Source organism: Trichosurus vulpecula, chromosome 6, assembly GCF_011100635.1.
Source record: "Trichosurus vulpecula isolate mTriVul1 chromosome 6, mTriVul1.pri, whole genome shotgun sequence".
Lineage (NCBI taxonomy): Eukaryota > Metazoa > Chordata > Mammalia > Diprotodontia > Phalangeridae > Trichosurus > Trichosurus vulpecula.
In genome coordinates this window covers 103,689,246-103,712,664 of record NC_050578.1, presented here as the reverse complement: position 1 = coordinate 103,712,664, position 23,419 = coordinate 103,689,246, and the positions used below count along the sequence as shown (strand labels likewise).

Below are 23,419 nucleotides of genomic sequence, written 5' to 3'. Positions count from 1 at the left end.
AGCACTACATATGCCTACCACTGGGTTCTTTCACTAAGAGCGGGTAATCAGGAGTAAATTCAACTAGGCAGCTCTAGCATGTTTTTGACCACAGCCCTCATTGGCACTTTGCCAATTCTGAAAAATTCTGTGAGGGGGAGGGGCAAGGGAGGGGAGAAAAGAGAATAAGCATACATGCATACACACACACACACACACATATAGTGTGTGTATGTATTGCAAACTATGTGGCAAACATTGTTAAGTGCTTTTTAAAAAATTAGTATATAATATCTGAAAATACATCATTTCATCCTCACAATAATCCTGCAAGGTAGGTACTATTATTATCCCCATTTTACAATTGAGGAAACTGGGGCAAACATGTTAAGTGACTTGCCCAGGGTCACACAGCTCATAAGTGTCCAAGCCTGGACTTTAGGTCACATCTTCCAGAATCTAGGCCCAGCATACTATCCATTGCACCACCAGCTGATGCAATGTAAAGCATGAGCCCAAAAGGACTTAGGCGCCAGTGGACACTCCCACAGAGAACAACGACGACACAAAGGACAAAGACCCCAGAGAAAACACTGAGGATGCCATGGCTGCACTGTATCTCCCTGTCTTAGCCAATCTTTCCTCAGGACACATTCTACTAACTCTTACCATGATGTTCTTTCTAATCACCCCAACCACTACTTTGACAACCACGGCTCAGCTCAATTCAAGAGATCCATATACCAGTAGTCTTTTAATTATTCAACTTCTAGGGGGTCTGGTGGAACCCAGTCCTGAACTTCCATTCATGTTCACTTTCTCTAACTCCTCCCCTTCCTACCAGCCTCAGAACTGCAAAGCACAGTTCAAAAGCATCCCTGTATTCTCTTTCACTTCTATCCTATGTTTACTGTGTCACAATGCTGATAAAGGAAATACATAAAGTGAGAATAACATTTTGTTCCTTAACTTTGCAAATGAGCATTAAAGAGAATAGATGTACATCCACTTGTTCGTGTAAGACATGATCCTTCCATGCAAAAAACTAACACTGTAATATGGGAGATGGAAAGTATGTATTATACTTTCCCCCTTTGAATTTGTTTTATATTTCAAAGTTCTGCTTTTTGTGGGTTGTTATATAAAACAAAATATATCATCTTCTTAGGACAGGTAGGTCAAAACTGACCCAAGTTTGAATTAATGCGAAATTTGATTTAGCATGAATTTATAAAAGACTAGGTCACATTTAATGCAAGCCAAAATTCAGTTAATGTGATTGTGATGCACAAGAGCTAATTGACAGTTTTAACACACTCCTGCACTGTCTAAACTTTTCTATCATCACATGTGGATGTAATGTGCAACTGTGTGCCATCTTACCAATAGCTGCGTTAATTTTTCTAAGAAGAGCTTTTAATGAAATAGACAAATCAAAAATGCTTCAGATGGAAACAATGCTAGTGCAAAAAATAAGTGAAGAGAATGAAAGCGGTCACAGTAACTCTAAAACAGGATGAAATGATAGAATGTCTAAACCTAAAGTATGGAAGATTATTATGCATCGGGTTTTTAGCGGTTTGCAAATAACTACAAGAAATAGTAGAATTACAATAATAGAAATGAAGAGCCTTTTAGCTGTATAGATTGAGGATCACAATCTAGTTCAGTTGCATACTGTTAGTCACCAGAGGGGCAGCCAGTGTAGATGAGAACATGGCAGCTAAACATCCTGAATTTTTGAATAAAATAATAGAGGTGGACACACTGATCAAAAGATTTTTAGTGTGGATGAAAGACTTATTCTGGAAAAGTATGCATACTAGAACTTACTCTTCTAAAAAAGAAAAAACAGCGTGGATTTCAAGTGTCTCAGGATCACTTAACACTTTAATTGGGAAGTAATGCAGAAGGGAATTTTAAATTAAAACTAATGTTTATTTATGGGTCTTGAAATCCTACAATTCTGAGGGGTTATAATCATTGATTGTCTCTGCTTCTTTGGAGGTCAAATAAGAAAGTGGTATTTTTTGGTTGCTGGTTTTTAAGGATAGCATTTATAGACTCCTGAATGCCCATCTATATCCTTTGTGAAAAGGACAGAGAGAGAAATTGAAGATTAGAAAGTGAGAATGATAGAGGGGGCAATCTGCTGCAGAAGGTGGGATGGAATGGAATCACTTCTCTGTGTAGAGGGTTTTGTCTTAGCAAGGACAAGGGCTACCTCTATGTATGCTAGGGATTAAGGAGGATATAGTGGCAAAAGACACCTTGAGTGATGCAAAATGAACATGAATGACCTCAATATTTTTAGTGAAATATGAGCAACATTCTCTGCTGAGAGGGTGGAAGAAGGGAAAGTCATGGAAGGTATGAAAAGAGATGAAAAAATTTGGAAAAGACACTGTGGTGAGTGGAATGGTGAATCAATTAGGTAGGCATAAAAAGACTGCCATGGAGCTCCACTTGAGATTATGTAACAAATTTGTAGTGGACCCAATCAATAAGGTTACATGATTTTTTTTTTCCATCTTCATTCAGCACCACAGAAGAAGGTATGAGTGATGAAAAAGGAGGAGGTGTTAGAAGAATTCAAGGTCAGAAGACCTGGCAAGGCAAAATCAGCATAAAATAAAATAAAGGGAAAGAGACTTGATAGAGGAAGAGAAAGTAGAGTTGAAGTAATTAACCAAAGGGTCAAAATGGGGAAGCAGGAAAAGGGTACCTGTGTTGAGGTGATGGCCTGGGAAAAAACTGAAGGATGGAGAGAATGGACATTGAGAATGAAAAAGAGGTTTAGGCATTGGATGGTAGACTGGACAGGTGCAATGACTACAGATAATGCTCCAATAAAGGAAATTCGAGTTTCATGAAGATGGAAATGTCTTGTCCAACATCAGGGTCTTTTCCACTGAGACCCGTCTTCTGATTATGTGGCCAACATATTTAAGCTTCAGCTTCAGTGTTTGACCTTCCAGTAAACAGCCTGAATTAAATTAAATATTGACTGCTTTGCCCTCGCTATTCAAGGGCCTCTCAAAAATGTTCTCCCAGAACCCCAATCTGAAAGCTTCGGTTCTATGGTGCTCATCTTTCCTCACAGTTCAAGTCTCACAGCCAATTGTTGCTACTGGAAAAACCATAGCTTTGACTATATGCACCTTTGTCGGCAGAGTGATGTCTTTGTTTATTTTGGGGGGGGCAGGGCAATTGGGGTTAAGTGACTTGCCCAAGGTCACACAGCTAGTACATGTGTCAAGTGTCTGAAGTTGGATTTGAACTCAGGTCCTCCTGACTCCAGGGCCGGTGCTCTACTCACTGCGTCACCCAGCTGCCCCCATGCCTTTGTTTTTTAGTATGTTGTCTAGATTTGCCATAGCTTTCTTTTCAAGGAGCAAGTGTCTTTTAATTTCATGGCTGTGGTCACCATCTGAAGTTACCTTTGAGCCCCATTATAGAAAATCTGACATTGCTTCCATTTCTTCTCCCTCTATTTGCCAAGAAGTGATAGGACCAGTTGCCAAGATCTTAGTTTTTTTGATGTTAAGCTTCAAGCCAGCTTTTATACTTTCTTCTTTCACTCACATCAAGAGACTTAAGTCCTCTTCACTTTTTGCCATGAGAGTAGTATCATCTGCATGTCTGAGATTGTTGATATTTCTCCTGGAAACCTTAATTCTAGCCTTTGATTCATTCAGCTTGGCATTTATACGCTTCCTGCATTGTGTGTGTTTTTGAGCCTCTTTTGTCTCTATCATGTAAGAATGAGGTAGACCTAACACTTATTCTCCCTACTATTCTTCCATAGTTGCATAATCTTCTTCTCAACCCCTTCTTCCCCAAATCATGAGAAATAGCAAATTTGACCCTCTTCTAGGTATTGGGTCTGGAATCAGGAAGATCTGAGTTAAAGTCTGGTCTTAGACAACTTAGCTGTGTGACTCTGGGTAAGTAACATTATCTCTGTCTTAGTTTCTTCAATTTTGAAATGGGGATTATAACAGCACTTAACTTTGCAAGATTGTTTTAAGGATTAAATGAGATAATATTTATAAAGCACTTGGCACAGTGCCTGGCACCTAGTCGGTGTGATATAAATGCTTATTATCTTTGCATTTTTCCTTTGACACTAGTGTATTCCCTTAACTCTCCATTTTCTTTACCCTCTTAAAATACTCAGTACTGAACGAATTCTCTCTTTTTCTTGTTTAATTCAATCGATAATACCCTTTTGAAAATACACACTTGCTTCTTCTCCCCCGTTAGGAAGTAAGCATTTGAACATCTTATAGCTCCATCTAATTTTCTGTTCAAATAAATTTGTCTTTCAGTGATTCCCTTGACTTGCATAGTTCCATTTCAAACTTCTTACTCAGGAATGGTCACTTCAACGGATTGCTTCAAAGTCCTGTATTCCATTAAAGCTACATTTATTTTCCTGTAATATTATACTCAGCTTTGCAGGGTAAGTTATTCTTGATTGTGAGCCTTTCTTCTTTACCTTTTATATTTTGGTTTTGTATCTAAAGTATCCTTTCATCTACAGTAGAAGCTGACAGATTTTGTGTGATCTAGACTGTGGATCTGTGGTACTTGAATTCTTTCTTTCTGGCTGTTTGCAAAAATTTATTTTGATGTGGAAGCTTTAGATTTTAACTGACATTCCTGCTAGTTTTCCTTTTGGGGCTTCTTTCAGAGGAGAATTGTTAGATTCTTTCAATTTTTCATTTGTCCTCAGTTTTTAACAAATTTGGCTAGTTTTAATTAATATTTTGAAATATTGTGGCCAAGCTTTTTTTTTAAAGACATAGTTTTCAGGAAGTACAAAGATTCTTTAATTATCTCTCCTTGACCTCTTTTCCAGGTGAGGATTTTTTGAGAGCAGATAGCTTACATTTTCTTCTCTTTTTTAAACTTCTAATATTTGAGGTAGCAAGGTGGTACAGTGGATAGAGTGCTGGATTTGAAGTCAGAAAGACCTGAATTTGATTCTTGCCTCAGACATTTATTAGCTTTGTTATCCAGACAGGTCACATAACCTATATTTGCCTCAGTTTCCTCATCTGTATAGTGGTGCTAACAATCCCAGGGTTTTTGTGAGGATCAAATGAGATGATGTTTGTAAAGCATTTTGCAAACCTTAAAGAGCTACATAAGTGATAGCTCTGTTATTGTTACTATCATTATTGTTATTATTTTGTTCTAATATTTCTTACTCTCTCCTGGAGTCTCTGATTTCTTTTTGTTCTATATTAATTTTCAGCCTGTTTCTTGGGTAAGGTTTACTACTATCTCTTCTAAGCTATTTATTTTCTTATCTTTCTATCTTTCTTTTGTCCAGAGAGCAGTTTCATTAAAAAAAAAAAAACTTTGGCTTCACTTCTTCTAAGTAGTCCTTGTGGAAAACTTCTGTTTTTCCCAAGTCTCTGCTTGTTATTGTTGGGGAATTACTCTTTCCTTCTACAGTGAATTTTCAGGAATCCCTGCATGTATTATAATGGTGACGTATTATAGTTCTTTATAGTGGTCTGTATCTCCATGTGTTTACACAGCTATCAAAGCATTAGTTCCTGAATAAGGGCTTTTGCCAGAGCCAGGCTATGGGTCCTGTCCTTATGGATGGGGTGCTAGGCCACAACTGGTTTCCACTTGCATCACTTGGGTTTCTGCACTGACTACTTCCTGGGATTAAGGCTCCCCTGTACCTTTGACATACAAGTGAAAGATCCGTTGGTCCCTCTATGATATCCTATTGCTGCAAAGGTTCATTATGTGGATTTCTAATTATCCTAGAGTATTCCCAGAGAAGTCAAGCTTTCTACTTTTTCTACCTTTGGATAGAGTCATGCAGGTTACATGTCTCTAACCTGTCCCCATTCATGCTAGAAGGTTAACTGCTTATTTGCCTAAGAGCAGATGTCAGTACCCTTTCCTATCGCCCACAGTCTCCTGACTGAATTTTTGTGCATTTCTGTGGCAATCATGCATTGTAGATGCCCACTGAATTTCTTGATGATTAATCAATCTATACTATTTTTAAAGTTTTTCCTGGAGTTTCACTTCAAGCCACCTTGAAGGAAGGCCTGCTTTTTAAGTTACTTCCAGCCTTCTTGTTCAGACTTATTTCATATTACTTTTCCTTCATATACTCTAGCATGTTCCAGGCAAATTGGCCTACTTATTGGTTCCTAAAATTGGTATTCCATTTCCTGCCTCTATGGCTTTTCAGAGGTTGTCCTTCATTCCTCAAATACACAGCCTTAGCTTTTGTGAAGACGAAACTTATGTAACACCTCCTAATGGGGAGCGCCCTTCTAGATCCTTCTAGTAAATGTTCACTTGTTCAAATGATCTTGTATTTAACTTATTCACTTACATGTTTTATCACCCCCAGTAGAATATAAATTTCTCCTACTCTTTTATCCCCTTTCATTCTCTTTCCTAGTAACTTCATCAACTTCTATAAGTTTAATTATGATCCCTATGCAGATGACTTCGACACTGATATATACAACTCTGGTCTCTCCCCCAACCTTCAACACTGTATTACCAGTTAACTATGATGTTAAGCTGGATGTCCCAACTTAAACTCAACAAGTCTAAAATGAAATTCTTTATCTCCTTCCCTGTGGAAAAAAAGAAAAAAATCCCTCCTTTTCCAAATTTCTCTATTCTGTTGAAGACACTATCATCCTTCCAGTGTCTTTACTCTTTATTCTCCATAAATCCACATATCTTGCTATTTCTACCATCCCAATATCTCTCGCTCCCAATCACTTCCCTCTCCTCACAAAACTACCACCGTAATTGAGGCCTTCAATAGATCTCCCCTGGAATATTGCAATGGCTTTATAAGTGATTTCTTAGACGCCAGGTCTCACTGCTTCAGTCCATCCTCTACTGCATCTACAATACTTTTCCTTAAGCACAGATCCCCCCCAACTCTGGTATCTTCCCATTTATTGTCTACAGAATAAAATATGTCTTGCTCTGTTTAGCTTTTAAAACACTTCACAAACTTGCCCCAATCTTGCTTTTTGGACACAAGACAAAAGCCTGAGCTCTGCTATCCAGCCACAGTGGCCACACCAGCCCTCGCTCTCTTCCTTCCACATGACACTCCTCCCATCTGTGTGCCTTTGCAGGGTTTCCCCTAAGGTTTAGAACGCATTCCTTCTTTGTTGGTACCTCACAAATTCTGTCTTTTCCTCTAAGATGAAGCTTAAATACCACCTTCTTCCACCAGTTTCTCCTAATCACTTTAACTTCTAGTGTTAAACTTATCGAACTCCCTTGTGCTTAACTATTATTTATTTATTAAATTTTTTATTCAGTATACATACACATGCACATACCCACATATAGACTTCTCTCCTCCACTGGAATGTAAAGTACTTGGGATTAAGGATTGTTTTATTGATTTGTATGTCCAAAGCCTAGGACAATGCCAGTCACATAGGAAGAACTTAATAAATCCTTACTGAAAGACTGACTGATTGGAGTCCTTCAATTCTATTCTGAAGGGCTTTAAATTATAAAAGAAAGAGGAGGATAAAAATTGCTTCTATGTCAACCAAGCTAGCTATCATAGAGAGTATTTTCAAAATAGGAAGAATAAATTGTTGGATATTCAGAAAATCACAGGAGACAAGATTCAAGGAAGAAGCCAAAAAGAAAACCTGTGAACTCAACTGTTTTACGTATACGAACAAAGTATGGGTAACATGTAAATTCAACTTGAGATCCTAACTCAATGTGGGAAATTTACCTCATATCTATTCCTCAGACATTATGTTATGGAACCTATAACTCTAAGATGTTAGTGAAAGTACATATCCTATTCAAAAGGGACAAAAGAGGTAAAAGGCAGAGGAAGCAGAGTAGGGGAAGGGGAGTACTGAGGAGCTTGGTATATTAAGAAGACATATACATGAGGAAATCTGAGAAACAAAGCAGGGAAGCACGGAGCATTTGGGTAAAGAAAGAGAAAGCAGTGTTGTTATCAGAGTATACTATAGACTACCTGGAAAGCAAAAGGAAATAGGAAATTAAGAAAACACATTATAAGCCTGGCACAAAGGCATAATATAGTGACAATGGGGGACTTCAGTTTTATTGACACCTGCTGAATCATGTGCTCTGCCAAAAGTGGTACAATTAATAATCATGTTCCTTGCCTTAATGTTAATATTATTCTTAAAAAGATGGAGGAACTAATGAAGAGAAATCTTTGGAAACTTACCTGACAGGAACTTTGGGGGAAAGAGACCATTCTATCTGAGAATTTGTAGTAAAGAGAAATTCAGCCAGAGCCTGACTAAATCAGAGTCCTTGATTTTAAGAGCACTGATTTAAAAGTTTTAGAAAAAGGATATGAAGGATCTTACAGAGTAGAATTCAGTGGTGGAAGTAAAATCCAGGAGGCATAATAAGTTTTCAGGACTGAAATTCTGGTAATCCAATTAAGAGATCGAAGGGCTTGGAATACGATATTCCAGAGGTCAATGAAGCTAGGATTAAAACCAAGAATCACCTACCCAGCAAAACTGAGTATCATGCTCCAAGGAAAAATATGGATTTTCAATAAAATAGAGGACTTTCAAGGTTTCTCAGTGAAAAGACCAGAGCTGAATAGAAAATTTGACTTTCAAACACAAGAATCAAGAGAAGCATGAAAAGGCAATCAAGAAAAAGAACAAGAAAAAGAAATTGCAAGGGACTTACTAAAGTTGAACTGTTCTGTTTACATTCCTACATGGAAAGATGATGTGTATGATTCATGAGACCTCAATATTAGGGTAGCTGAAGGGAATATGCATATATATATGTTTATGTATATATATATGTATATGTGAGTGTGTATGTATGTATATATGTATGTGTGTATATACATATACACACACACACACACACACACACACACACACACATATATATATGTATATATATATATATATATATATAGAGAGAGAGAGAGAGAGAGAGAGAGAGAGAGAGAGAGCGGGCACAGGGTGAGTTGAAGATGAAGGGAAGACATCTAAAAGAAATAAAATAAAATTAAGGGATGAGAGAGGAATATATTGAGAGAGGGAGATAGGGAGAGATAGAATGGGGTAAATTATCTCACATAAAAGTGGCAAGAAAAAGCAGTTCTGTAGGAAGAGAAGAGAAGGCAGGTGAGGGGGAATGAGTGAATCTTGCTCTCATCAGATTTAACCTGAGGAGGGAAGACCATACATACTCAATTGGGTATCTTACCCCACAGGAAAAAAGGAGGAAGAAGATAAAAAAAAGGCAGAGATGATAGAAGGGAGGGCAGATGGGGGTGGAGGTAATCAAAAACAAACACTTTTGAAAGAGGGCAGAGTCAAGGGAGAAAATTCAATAAAGGGGGATAGGTTAGAAAGGAGCAAAATATAGTGAGTCTTTCACAACATGAGTATGATACGCATGTGGCCTATGTTGATTTGCTTGACTTCTTAGGGAGGGTGGGTGGGAAGGGAAGAGGGGAGAGAATTGGGAACTCAAAGTTTTAAAAACAGATGTTCAAAAACAAAAAAAAAGGTTTTTGCATGCACCTAGAAAATAAGATACACAGGCAATGGGGCATAGAAATTTATCTTGCCCTACAAGAAAGGAAGGGAAAAGGGGATGGGAAGGAAGTGGGGTGACAGAAGGGAGGGCTGACTAGGGAACAGGGCAACCAGAATATACGCCATCTTGGAGTGGGGGGGAGGGTAGAAATGGGGAGAAAATTTGTAATTCAAACTCTTGTGAAAATCAATGCTGAAAACTAAATATATTAAATAAAAAAAAGAACATAGAACAAAAGCAAGTACAGAGGATGAATATGAAAGCATATGAAAACAGTTATGTACCATATAGTTACCTAAAAGATGAGAGGTAATTTCATATCTACAAAGAAAGCCTCAAATAAAAACAGAGCTTGGTCACAAGTTAACTAGAATTCCCGGAAGGAATGAAGCAAAAGAGTCAAACATTTACATTGTAAAGGAAATGAGAGTTCCAGAGAAAAGAACTAGAAAAGATAGGGGAAATGCTTGGAAGGAGAATAATTAAATAGAAGAGGTACAAAACCTTACTCAAGTAAAAGATACTGAAAAAATTAGAATTGATCAAAGAGAAGTAGATGATTCCACAAATAAGTAATATTGAAACAGTCAAAAGACTGAATAAAAAAATGTAAAGTATCTCACATCAAAAACAACTGACCTGGAAAACAATTTGAGGAGAAAAAAAAGTAAGAATCATTGGATTGACTGAAATGCATGACAAAAAAAGGCCTGGTTATCATAGTTTGAGAAATCACAAAGAAAAACCTCTAAGACCTATTAGAATCAGAGGACAAAGTGAAATTAGAAAGAATCCACTAGTCATTTTCTGGAAAAAAGGGACCCAGGAATGTTATTGCCAAAATCCAGAGCTTCCAGGTAAAAGAAAAAAAAGTAAGCACCCAGAGTGATAGAATCCTGAGGAGCATCTGCTAGGATCTTACAAAATTTGGCAGCTACCAATATACAGGAGAGAAGCTGGGCTATATTATTTTTTATTAATATTTTTTTTTATTTTTAGTTTACCACACATGGTTCTACATAATTTTGAGTTCCAGAATTTCTCCACTCCCTCCCCAAGATGGCATGGAAACTCATATAACTACCATGTATAACTTTGCATTGAATTAATTTATACACTAGTCAAGTTGTGGAGAAGAATTATGACCAATGGAATGAATCATGAGAAAGAAGAGACAGAACCAAAAAAAAAAAACAAACCCCAAGAACAAAAACAAAAGGGAAGAAAAAAGGCGAGCATGTAGTGTGCCTCAATCTGCATTCAAACTTCACCGTTCTTTCTCTGGATGAAGATAGCATTCTCCATCGTGAGTCCCCTGGAGTTGTCCTTGCACCTTGTGTTGCTGAGAAGAGCGAAGTCTGTCAGGGTTGGTCCTCACGGAATCCATATATCTGTGGTTGTGTACAATGTTCTCCTGGCTCTGCTCTGCTCACTCAGCATTATGTCGTGTAGGTTATTCCAGGTTGTTACGAAGTCCGTATCATCCCCATTTCTTATGGCACAATAGTATTCCATTACCTTCATATACCACAGCTTGTTCAGCCATTCCCCAGTTGATGGGCATCCCTTTGATTTCCAATTCTTGGCTACCACAAAGAGAGCCGCTATAAATATCCTTGTACATATGGGTCCCTTTCCCTCTTGTGTGATTTCTTTGGGATACAACCCTAGAAGTGGTATTGCTGGGTCAAAGGGTATGAACATATCTATAGCCCTTTGGGCATAGTTCCAAATTACTCTCCAAAATGGCTGGATCATCTCACAACTCCACCAGCAATGTAACAATGTTCCAATTTTCCCACATCCTCTCCAGCATTTATCATCCTCCTGCTTTGTTATTTTAGCCAATCTTACAGGAGAGATGTGGTATCTAAGAGTTGTTTTGATTTGCATTTCTCTAATCAGTAGTGATCCAGAGCATTTTTTCATATGGAAGCTGGGCTATATTATAAGCTTACAGCAAAGAATAATAATTCACCCAGCAAGACAGTATGATCCTCAGAAAGTGGGGGAAGATGAGACATAGAGAAATTCCAAAAAATCCTGTTGAAAAGACCAGACCCCAGTAAAAACTTTGAAATGTAAACACAGGAACTAAGAGAAATAAATATATAAAGGCAAATAACCAAACAAACAAAAGGCACTGTATAAGGATTAAGTCTTAAATCCTAAGAGGAGGAGAAGAAATAGGTGATAAAATCTTAAGGTGGTAGAATCAGTGTTCTAACTCCCTGTTCCTATACAAGTCAGGCTAGATTTTCTTTAAAAGGTACTGAAACTATAATATTGAGTGATTTAGGGAACTAAAGGCTCAGATTATTTACATCACTTCCTGGTCCCTTGAACACAAAACAGACATGAGGAACTAATTCTTGGTGCATTCTGATCCCTGGCTAGTAGACCACAATGGGCAATTCAGTCGAGCAAACTTGTCTTCTTTTTTCTTTAAAAATTTTTTTTTTTGCTATATGGACTGGCTCTCTAGGAGAAAGGGAAGATGCACAAGGGGAAAATTTGGCTGTGTAAAAAACAAGAGAAACATATACATGTTTTTGTATGTGTGTGCACACGTGTGTGTGTGTGTATCTGTATATCAAGTTCTGCATTATAGAGATTTTTAATTCCATGTATGAATGCTTTCTGATCTACAATATAGTAATGCTCATTTTATCTAGTACTTAAGGTTTTTTTTTTAATTAAAAATGCTCCCTATATGCATAATACTCAGTAATTATATGGTTTGGCAAAGCCTATTAAAAAAAACCTAATATGAAAAATCTAGACTTAAATAAAACGAATTGCAGGAGTTCTTCACAAAGTAAAGTATGATTTCTAAAAAAGTACATAAAACTTTTCAACTAAATATGGGCCATCCATATGCACAAGAAATAGTTTATAAATTAATACAAAGGGATAATAAAAATAGATGTTTAGAGTTGCATTGGACCTTAGAGGACATTTTTTCAAACTCTTCATTTTGAAGACCGGAAAATTGAAGTTGAAAGAATTTAATTGACTATGCCCAATATTACACGGTTAGTATATCGCAGAGGAAAGATTTGAATCTAGGTCCCCTGATTTCTAAGTCATAAATCTTTTCACAGTACCAAGGAGAGGGGAAAAAGAGAGCAGAACCAAAGAAATAATACTAAAATGAAGAAATCAAATAAAGATCAATTACAAATAAAGATGAAATACCTTCCTGAAATGATAAGTTAAGTGAATGAGAAAATATTTCAGCTTCCATACAATTCTGAATGTACATATCTACTACTTAAATAATTAATATACTTATGCCATTTCAATGGTGCTTGTGATTCTACAACATCGAAAAAAAACAATTGATTTTGTCAACTGGGACAGAAAAACAAAAACAACGGAATCAAAATGAGCCTCATAGAAAGAAAAAAACCAAACTGACTCAGTTTCACTGTAATGTTATGGAATATATGATATATGATATATGGATTACTAGAAACAAACTGCTAGGTTTCCCATAAATGATAGCAACAGCTCTTATAGTTTGCAAAGAGACCATGAAGATCCTTTAGTGTAACTCATTCATTTGAGAGATGAGGAAAAGTCAAGTACAAAGTGGTGACTGGAGTTTCCCTGTAATGCATAGTTTGTTGGGACACTTGGACTTACACCAAAAACACATGAGTTTAGACTCTGGTTCTGTCACTTTTATATGCTAATGATTCTAACCTCACTTATCACAGGTTGTCTCATACTTTGATTACTTTTGACCCTGAAATCTAAATAGGAGCAATGTCTTGTACATAAGTAGGTATTCAATAAATATTTTTTGATGAATGAAAATTAATAAATGACCAAATACCACAAGGCAGATAGTTTATTCCTTATAATATCATTAGAGTCTCAACTAAAAACTTGATCTAGCACTATACTTGTTTTTTAACCACATCTCCATTTAACCATACCTCCACTGAGGAAATTCCTGTAACCAATGCCAACAGAAAGTCAACCAGAAACATCCAGTTTCTTAAGAGAGTTGCCAGAAGCCCTGAGAGGCTACATGACTTGCTCAGAGTCACACAGTCAATATGTCAGAGGTGGGAACTGAACGTAGGTAGGTCTTCCTGACTCAGAAGCTAGATCTTCATCCCTTACACAACGGTGCTTCTCATCCCATTATTACAAAGACAGAAACACAAATTGATAGAGAAATGATTAGTCCTAACCATAGGTTATGACGAAACATCTGATGAGAATGGTTATACTCTCCTGTATTTTTAATGCTAAGATAAACAAAACAATCATGGCAAAAAGGGAAAAGGTTTATTCTTCTGCAAGTTTCATGTTAATCAGAATCTCCTTTGATTTAGTTCTATGTTTCTTCTTCTTCATTACTCCAAAATGTTTAAAATTCTAGTGACCAGAAAGGCATGAGGACACAGTAAAAGAAACACACATCTATGCCAGTGCATCAAAAGAAATGATGATGAGTTTATCAGCAAGAGTTATCTATTCCCATATTTCAAGGATTTGTGATTTCAGTGACGAGGGCTTTCTCCCTTATCTTGGAGCATAATCTCTCTAAATATATTAGATGGTATGAAAGAGTTATTTGTGCTCCCCAAATTCATCACTCTGTGGTCAACATTATAACAAGTCTATACTAAATTAGTGAGGTTGGTCCTTGGACAAGAGATATACAGTCCATTACTAGACTATTGCAGTAAAGGCCTATTGTGATGCCTCACTGTAGTGTAAAGGTGACCTTGGGTTATCAAAGGTTTTACCAGCAGAATGCAAACTCCAGTAGATCCTACCAACATGGACATTCTTCAAACAGAGGAAAGTTGATAATTACAAGAAAGATCTGATTAAAAATGCAGAATCTTTGAGGTATACAGGAACTTTAAATTTAACTGTTCAAAGCAGGACTCAATTTAAAACATCCCATTCAGAAAAGTTTTTTTTTTTTTAGCTTTTAAGCTTTCCAAGAAAAATCATGTCTCTTAAACAACCCAACTTCCCATGGCTACAGAATTAATCCCAATTGAAGCAGTGATGAATAATATTGTAAGAACAGAAGAAAGGGGGCAGGGATGGGATAATTCTCTTCCTATATTCGTGAAAGGAAATGCAAAACTGAGCAGGTAAAGGACACATAAAAATGAGAGAGGGAGATAAAGATAAAAGAGAAAAGAAAAGAAATGTAAAATGGAAGAAGGTTGCCAAGTGACAGAGTTCTTTTCATTCTTTTACATCTTTAATTCTGTCATCTATGGCCCTCCAGATCATATTCCTTCTGCTCATTCCAAACTTTAATACCTGGTTTACAATCTTCTTTTCCAACTTAACCCCCTATTCTTCCACTCCTGGGACCTTTTGTTCTCATCTAAGGTGACTATTCACTTGAGTAGTCATACTTTGGACTTCCCTTAACATCAACTAAAATTACCCAGGTAGCAGAATTCCTTTTTGTGGTTCAAAGTAACTTTATTCAAAAAAGCAAATTTTCCAGGCATCATGAAACTCAAAGACTAGAGTCATCTAGACTAGTCCTATGCCTTTAAACTCATTTATAAGGTCTGTGCTGAGACACAAATACAGCCAACAAGCTACAGAGAGAAGAAAGAAGAAAAGCAGCGACAGCATGTAAATTTCATTGGTCTCAGGCCACACAATTTTCCTCAAGCCCAAAAGGCATCTGAAATATAAGGTGAGTCATCGAAAATTTCCCTCTTCCCTGCTGAACATGGATGTTTCAGGTATGTATTTTAAATGTGTAAAGGTCAAAGGGAAAAAAAGTACTTTATCAGCTGTTAGCCTCAAATGGTCTTACATCATCCTACTACCCAATTTCCTAATAGTTTAAATGTTCTATGGCTATATGGAGGAGGCTATTTGTCTAGAAACTGTACTTTCCATTGACCTATTGGGGGTCTTTGCTCTAAAAATTATTGTTTTAAAGACCATATAATATGAGCTTTTGCAGAAGTTCTTCAGAACAGCTTTTTCCAAAAGGTACACTTATCTCTATTTACTGTAATAGGTACAGTACAGACTGATACTTAGAAACATCACATAATGGTTTATAAGATTGTTTCCCTCACTGAAGGGTAAAACACTAGGCTAATAACCTGAATGGATAAAATACAAGTAACTTCTTCATGCAAGCAAACATTTCCTTTACTTTTATGTGGTACTTGAATCTCCTAAGCAATTTTGTTATTCACAAAATAATCCTTAAAATACAAACGAAAAGCTGAGATGCAAGAAATTATATGCTGCTCAAGAGCATCTGAAATAAATATCTTAAAAAGTATAAAGCCACTGATATACAGTATTATCAGATCTGGGAAGGGCACATTCAAAAATAACCTTACACATCTGAAATGGGGAATGAAATTACTGTCTCAGTATAGAAGCTTACCTCTCTCAATATAGGATCTGTTATTGAACTCAGATTGACAGCTCCCTCATAGGTCAGGTAATAGAATACATTAAGGGCTCGGACTGCCTCTGGCCCTTGCTGTTTATAGCCAAAAATGAGATCGATCCACTGGTGAAGCTGGCAGGAAACAAATTCACTCTCTAAGGCCTGTAAAAGAGAATAGGTTGAATTATTTTGACCATTTCTTTTTGAAAAAAAAGGACACTTTACTCAAAACATATCATTGGGAAAATTATAATTTGTCCAGCTAATTTAAAATTAGCATCAAAAAAGATTATTCCTGGGAATTATATTTTAGCAGTGACTAAATATACCTTATAATGATATTATCAATTTTTCACATAGTTAAGGAAAGAAAAAAATTCATACATATATATTGTCCTTTAGTGAAAATTCAAAGACAACAGAAGCTACAGCACACTGGCAAATTTTCCTAGAATTATATAATATATAATACTATTTAAAGGTTCTGTTATTGGGAAATGCATGCTTTTAATAAAAAGAGATTAAATTCTGAATTTAGATTTTTGGGTTTGTTTTTTTTTTTGGTGACTCCATCAGTATGAGGAACTCTCAATGAAGAAACTCCTCCATCCAATGTAGATGGACAATCTTTTTCTAACTTAGAGGTACTGAAGCACTAAGAGGCAAAGTGAAAGGCTGAAGGTCTCACAGCTAATAGAGGTGGTGGAGATAAGACTTAAACTCAGCCCTCTCACAGTCATTCAGTCAGTAAATGTTTCTTCAATGCTTATCATGCGCCAGGGACTGTGTTAAGTAATCAGGATATAAAGGTAAAAGACTGTCTCAATATTCAAGGATTCAAATGCAGGAGATAACATGCCAACAACTATGTACAATCAACTTATATACAAGATAAATTAGAAATAATCATCAGAAAGAAGGCCCTTGAATTAAAGGAGGTAGGGCGGGGAAAGTTAGAAGAAAGGCTTCCCATTGAAGCTGAGACTTTAAGAAAGCCAGGAAGTATAGAGGAAGAGGAAGAACATTCCAGGCATAGAGAAACAGCCAGTGAAAATGCCTGGGGTCAGGAGATCGAGGGTCTTGAATGAGAAATAGCAAAATCAGCTTTCTATCCACTATTTGAAATACTGAAGATTAAATTCCAAAAAAAATTGGAAGGACTGGATTGAAAATATGAAAAATTTTAAATTGATTGAATCACCTGAAAGGATAAGGTACATATTCATTAAGATATATAACATTCCAGAACATATCAACTCTTACTAAACACTGATGCTGAAAATATTTTTTTCTCAGAAAGTACTTTATAAGGATAGACAAAATAATAACAAGATTCATTTTAGGTAAATTGTGAAAAAATAAACAGGAGCAAAGGGAAAATAGCAGTTTTAGACCTCACATTATATTACAAAATGGTATTCAGCAAAATTATTTAATTCTAATTTTACAAAAGGAACTACAAGAACAGGCTAAATAAAGAATAACTAGAAACAAGTAAATGGAATATGCAGTGGTCAGTAACCCCAAAGACATTAATATTGGGGGAAAACTTCCTACTTTTTTTTCTTTTTAATAATGGGTTGTGTTTTTTTATTCAAGGGATCATCTTTACCCCAATATATTTTTATTTCATTAAATATTTCTCAATTACCTATAAAATTTTTAATATTTATTTAATTTTGAGTTCCAAATTCTTTTCCCTCTCTCCATTGAGAAGGTGAACATTTTGATAAAAATTAAACATGTGAAGTCAAGCAAAGCATATTTCCATATAAGTCACATTGAAAAAGAAAACACAGACCAAAAAAATCTCCAAGAAAAATTAAGCAAAAAAAAAAAAAGATGCTTAGATCTGCATTCAGACTCCATCAGTTCGCTCTCTGGAGGTGGACCGCACTTTTTCATAATGGTTGCTTTGGAATTGTCTTGGATCACTGTATTATTGATCAGAGTGGATAAGTTTTTTACAAATGGTCATCCTTAGAACATTGTTGTGTACAATGTTCTTTCCAGTTCTGCTCACTTCACTGTGCATCAGTTCATATATGTCTTCTCAGGATTGACTGAAGGCATCCTGCTCTCCTCATTTCTTTTAATACAACAGCATTCCAACATAATCATATACCACAACTTGTTCAGCCATTCTCCAGTTGATGAGCATCTGGCTCAATTTCTAGTTCTTTGCCACCACGAAAAGATTTGCTATGAATTTTTGTACTGTAGGTCCTTTTCCTTTTCCTTTGATCTCTTTGGGAGTAGAAGTGTTGCTGGGTCCAAGCATATGAACAGTTCTATAGGCCTTTGGGCACGGTTCCAAATTGTTCTCCAGAGTGATTTAATCAATCCACAACTCTGCCAATGATGTATTAGCGTTTCTTTTTTTCACATTCCCCTTAACATTTTCCTTTTGCATTTCTCCAATCAATATTGATTTAGTGCATTTTTTCATGACTATAGATAGCTTTAATTATTTCACCTGAAAATTGCTTTTCATATCCTTTGACCATTTATCAATTGGGAAATGACTTATATTCTTATAAATTTGACTCATTTGAGAAATCAGGCCTCAGAGAAACTTGCTGCAAATTTTTCCCTAGTTTTCTTCTTGCCTTCTAATCTTGGCTGCATTGGTTTTGTTTGTGCAAAAGCACTTTAATTTAATGTAATCAAAATTGTCCATTTTATATCCCATAATGTTTTCTATCTGGTCATAAATTCTTCCTTTATCCAAAGATACGACAGGTAAAAATTTTCCATGCTCCCCTAATCTGCTAATGGCTAAATCATGTACCTATTTTTGACCTTTTTAGTATACGGTGAGAGATATTGATCTATACCTGGTTTCTGAAACTGCTCTATCTGACAAAAAGTGCTGGAAAACCTAGAAAGAAGTTTGGCAGAAAATAGGTTCAGACTATCATTTTGCACCACATATCATAAAAAGTTCAAAATGGATATACAACCTGAATATAAATGTTGACACTATAAAAAAAAGAAAGTAACAATATCAAGAACCTTCTGAAAATACAGTTAGAAAAGAATTCTTAACCAAATTAGAGTGAGAGGTGATCCCAAAAGAAAAACAGGTTTCAATTACATGAAATGGAAACACTGCTAAAAAAGAAACAAATATCCAGTGTGTTGCCAAATCTTGTCATTTTTAACTTCACAGCATCTCTTATATACATTCCCTTCTCACCATTCACACAGATACCCATCCTAAATTCAGGCCATTATCACTTCTCATCTGAATAATTACAATAACTATTTAATTGCGTTCCCTGGTTCAAGATTCTTCCTCCTACAATGCATTCTTCACTCAGCTGCAAATATGATGTTTTAATGTCACATACACACACTCACACTCTCTCTCACACACACACACACACTCTTCTCACCTCAATTAGCTCCACTAGTTATCTATTATCTTAAGGATCAAATATATCTTCAATTTGGCATTTAAGGTCTTTTACAACCTGGCTTCATACTTTTCCAGTTTTCTTACACTTTACTTCTTTCCATATACTCTAAGACACTTGCTTACTGCCACTTACATATGAAAGACACTACATTTACTGACTTCTACATCTACTGTGTGTGTGTGTGTGTGTGTGTATGTAAAATATAAGGTTATTTACATGTTCTTTCTCCCATTAAAATGTGACTTCCATGAGGGCAAAGGGATGATTTTGGCTGACTTTGTATCCTTAGTTATTAGCACAGAGTCTGCAATATGGTAAGTATTTAATAAATGCTTGTTGACTGACTGATTCTCTAAGGACCTGATAGCCATAGTAAATAGAAAATTAGCATAAATATATAAGACTAATTCCTTAATGGGTAAATAGTTAAAGGGTATGAACAAACAGTTTTCAAAAGAAATGAAAACAAACCATTAACAATCACGTCAAATATTTCTCCAAATAACTAATAAGAAAAACAGAAATCAAAACAATTCAATGGTTTAAGCTCTATGACAAGATCAGCATTTTCCTAGCAACTTCTTCCAGAGAAACTAAGTGTCACTGTATCCTTTGTTGTATATTCTCGCCATGTTAAAGCAGAGAAAACTTCTTTTGCTAAAAGTTCAATAACTGGGAAGCAAAGTAAAGATGATAGAATGAGAGCTTGCAGTTTTGCCTAAGTTCTTTCATATCCTCCCTTACAATGAGCTTTTAAGAGCTCCGGATTCTGATTGGTTAAGCCAAGAAAAAAGTCATGGAGAGTCACTTCACCAGCCCAGGGCAGCTTAAGAAAAAAGAGATCTATAGACACTAGAATCAGGGCCAGCTAGGAGCACTGAGCTGGATTAGAGCCACAAGAGATTGAAGCTGCAGTAAGGAGTAGCCCATGCCCAAGGGCAGTAAGGGGACTGAACACCTGGGCAGAAAAAAGATCCCAAGGGAATCTGTTTACTAGTATTAGAGCAAAAATTGGTACCATCTAGCAGCTCTGTAACCTCTTACCCAGTCCCAGAGCAAAGAGGAGTAATCACAGTTATGAGAGAAGGGGTCCTACCTCTGTAAGAAGCAACAAGTTCCAGAATCACAGTTGCGTGGCTCTGGGCCCAAGAACAGTATGGGGACTTAGTTCTAGAAAAGTTCATGGGATGATTCAAAGGATAATTTTGATTACATAAAATTTAAAAGATTTTGCACAAACAAGACCAACACAACTAAAATTAGAAGAAAAGCAAGAAATTGAGCGTGGGGGGGGGGGGGAGCGGGGAGGGAGGGGAATCTCTGCAGCAAGCTTCTCTGATAAAGATCTCATTTCCCAAATATATAGGGAACTGAGACAAGGTTGTAAGAATAAGAGTCATTCCCCAGCTGATAAAAGGTCAAAAGATATCAACAGATAGTTTTTATAGGGAAAAAATCCAAGTTGAGAAACATAAATTAAAATAACTCTAAATTACCAACTCATACACATAAGATTGGTTAAGATGGAAAAGAAAAGAAAATGGCAAAAACTAGAGGGGATGAGGGAAAAGAGGAACACTAATGTATTATTCGTAGAGTTTGCTTAATAAACGCTTATTGACTGACTAATGTTAGTTATTATTATTACAACCAAGGCTCTACTTGACAATTGACAGAACTGAACTGTGACAGAAATAAATTTGGAATTATGCATATCCATACCCTTTAAACCAGAGATTCCATTACTGGCTTTATACTCCAAGGAAGCCATCAATAAGAAGAAAGCCCCTACATATATCAAAATATTTATAGCAGCACTTTTTGTGATTGCAAAGAATTGGAAACAAAGTAGATGCCCATCGATTAGGGAATGGTTAAACTAATTGTGGTAACAGAATATTACTGTGCTGTCAGAAATGATGTATGTGACAAAGACAAACAAGGAAAGTTTTACATGAGTTAATGCAGAGTAACATAAGCAGAGTCAAGAAAACAATGTACACAATAATTATAACAATGTAAATGGAAAGAACCACACACTAAAAATTCGTAAGTGAATGTAATGAAATTATAAAGATAAAGCATTAATTGAATGAAGAGATATGAGAGGACATTCCCAACCTACCCCCTTCATGCATGTGGAAGGTATGCAAGTGTTACATATTGCACATGTTTTCAGACTTCTTAAAATATATCATTAGGTGTGCTTATTTTTTTTCCTTTTTAAATATTACTAGTTGTTATATGGAATGACTCTTTGGGAGAGGGAAGTGGATGGATACTAGCATTAACTATGATGATCAAGACATCAATAAATAGATGATGTCAATAAAATATTTAAAATTTTTAAAAAATAAAGCTTCCCTCTTACCCAAAGAAATAAATTGTAATAAAGTCATACACTCACACTCATTACTGAAATATACACTTATGTACAAGTTATCAGGAATAAAATTCCCTGTGAGTACAAACATATTTAGAATAAAATAGTAAAATTAACACAAGATAAACAAACTGGTTCTAATTTTCAGGGATGCATGCCTAACAGTGATGATGCCTTTTGGGGTCACTTGCTGCTAGGAAGTTGGTCACAATGGATCTCCTCGTTAGATAAAATTGGCTAGTTTGCTTTCATCATTCTGGGAGTAAATGCCCCCCAAATAGATGGTCTACTGACAAAGGACATAATCCCATTAGTTTACAGGTGTGTGTTTATGTAGGCATATATTTTTAATAAAAGAGGGTGTGCACAAAGAATTTATTTATGTCACCTTACAAAGATTATAGTATTTCCATGACATTATTAATTTTTAAACATCACAATGTACTAATCCAAAATAGAAGTGCAATAATTACATTAACAAAAACAATTTTGTAAATCATTAGGTATGTTAGATAATTTTACGATTTCAGAAATATAAAGCATACTTGAAAATATGTATTGCAAATATTTAATTCAATTAATTTCATTGAGAAGGTCTTGTTTCACAGATCTGTTATAAAATTCATAACATTTGTGATTTTGGTTAACAAATACAAAACAAAAAATTGCTTGATATTCAATCTGACATAAAGAAAGCAGGGCTTGTTGTAGTTTTAAGTAAATCCTATTTTTAGCACATGAAATTAAAATCACTGTAAAAACTTGAGAACCACTATATAATTTGCAGACAAAATGATACCTTTTTTCCATTAACTTATGTCTGACTTTAAAAAGACATTTAAATTGACACATAAAAGCAGCAATTGTCTTAATTTGTGTACAATGTATTCCACACAAAAGCCTTAAATATGTTCAAATTAGAGCAAGCTGCTTGATTGTCACTGCAGCCTCGTGTCCCATTAATGCATGACAAACATTAAACCATACACTTAAATGGCAATTTATATCATTTAAATGTTTACTGCCAGACCAGCTCATCATTCATTTAAATGTGACTTTCTGACAGCTAATTTCAGTTAATTTTCTCCGATTCACTTAATTAGAACTTTCAATCAAGAGAAAGACCTATACATATCTTCCAGCTCATATCCGTCTTGGTAGTGATCATTCAAATTCTCAGCTAATAAACTGCTATGAACCTTCCATAGATTATTGTACAGTGTTTCATATTTGAAAAAATGTATTACTCAATGGAAGAACCTCGCAATATGTACATTTAGAAAGAACATACATTTATTTATGTAAGTAATACTCTGGCCAGTAGTTTAAATAAAAAACGTTTAGTTCATGTACACACACTATTAAAACTATAAAAAACTGCATCCAAACTAATTAAAAATTAATGATTTCAAAATTGTTTAATAAGATAAAACAGTCAGAAGTCTCCTGAGTGTCTGCAGTACTGTGATTCGAGACTATAAAATTCTACTAGGCTCAGCAAATCACAGGGATACAAAAAATGAATGTTCTTGCTATTAAAGCGCTGAAAATGAGGGCAATTTCAACCTGTTTTATTCCTTTCATCATACAAAGAATTTTAGGGTTTGGGTAAATACCTTTATTTATTCA

The 23,419-nt window shown here is 35.7% G+C and overlaps 1 protein-coding gene across 1 annotated transcript in view; it reads right to left on the bottom strand.

The window, feature by feature from the left end:
* LRBA (LPS responsive beige-like anchor protein) overlaps window positions 1-23,419 on the bottom strand; it is an 820,489-nt gene that overhangs the window by 87,345 nt on the left and 709,725 nt on the right. Inside the window, exon 47 of the mRNA XM_036763368.1 lies at window positions 15,980-16,147. Coding sequence (XP_036619263.1) covers window positions 15,980-16,147 — 168 coding nt within the window. The remainder of the gene's footprint in view (window positions 1-15,979; window positions 16,148-23,419) is intronic.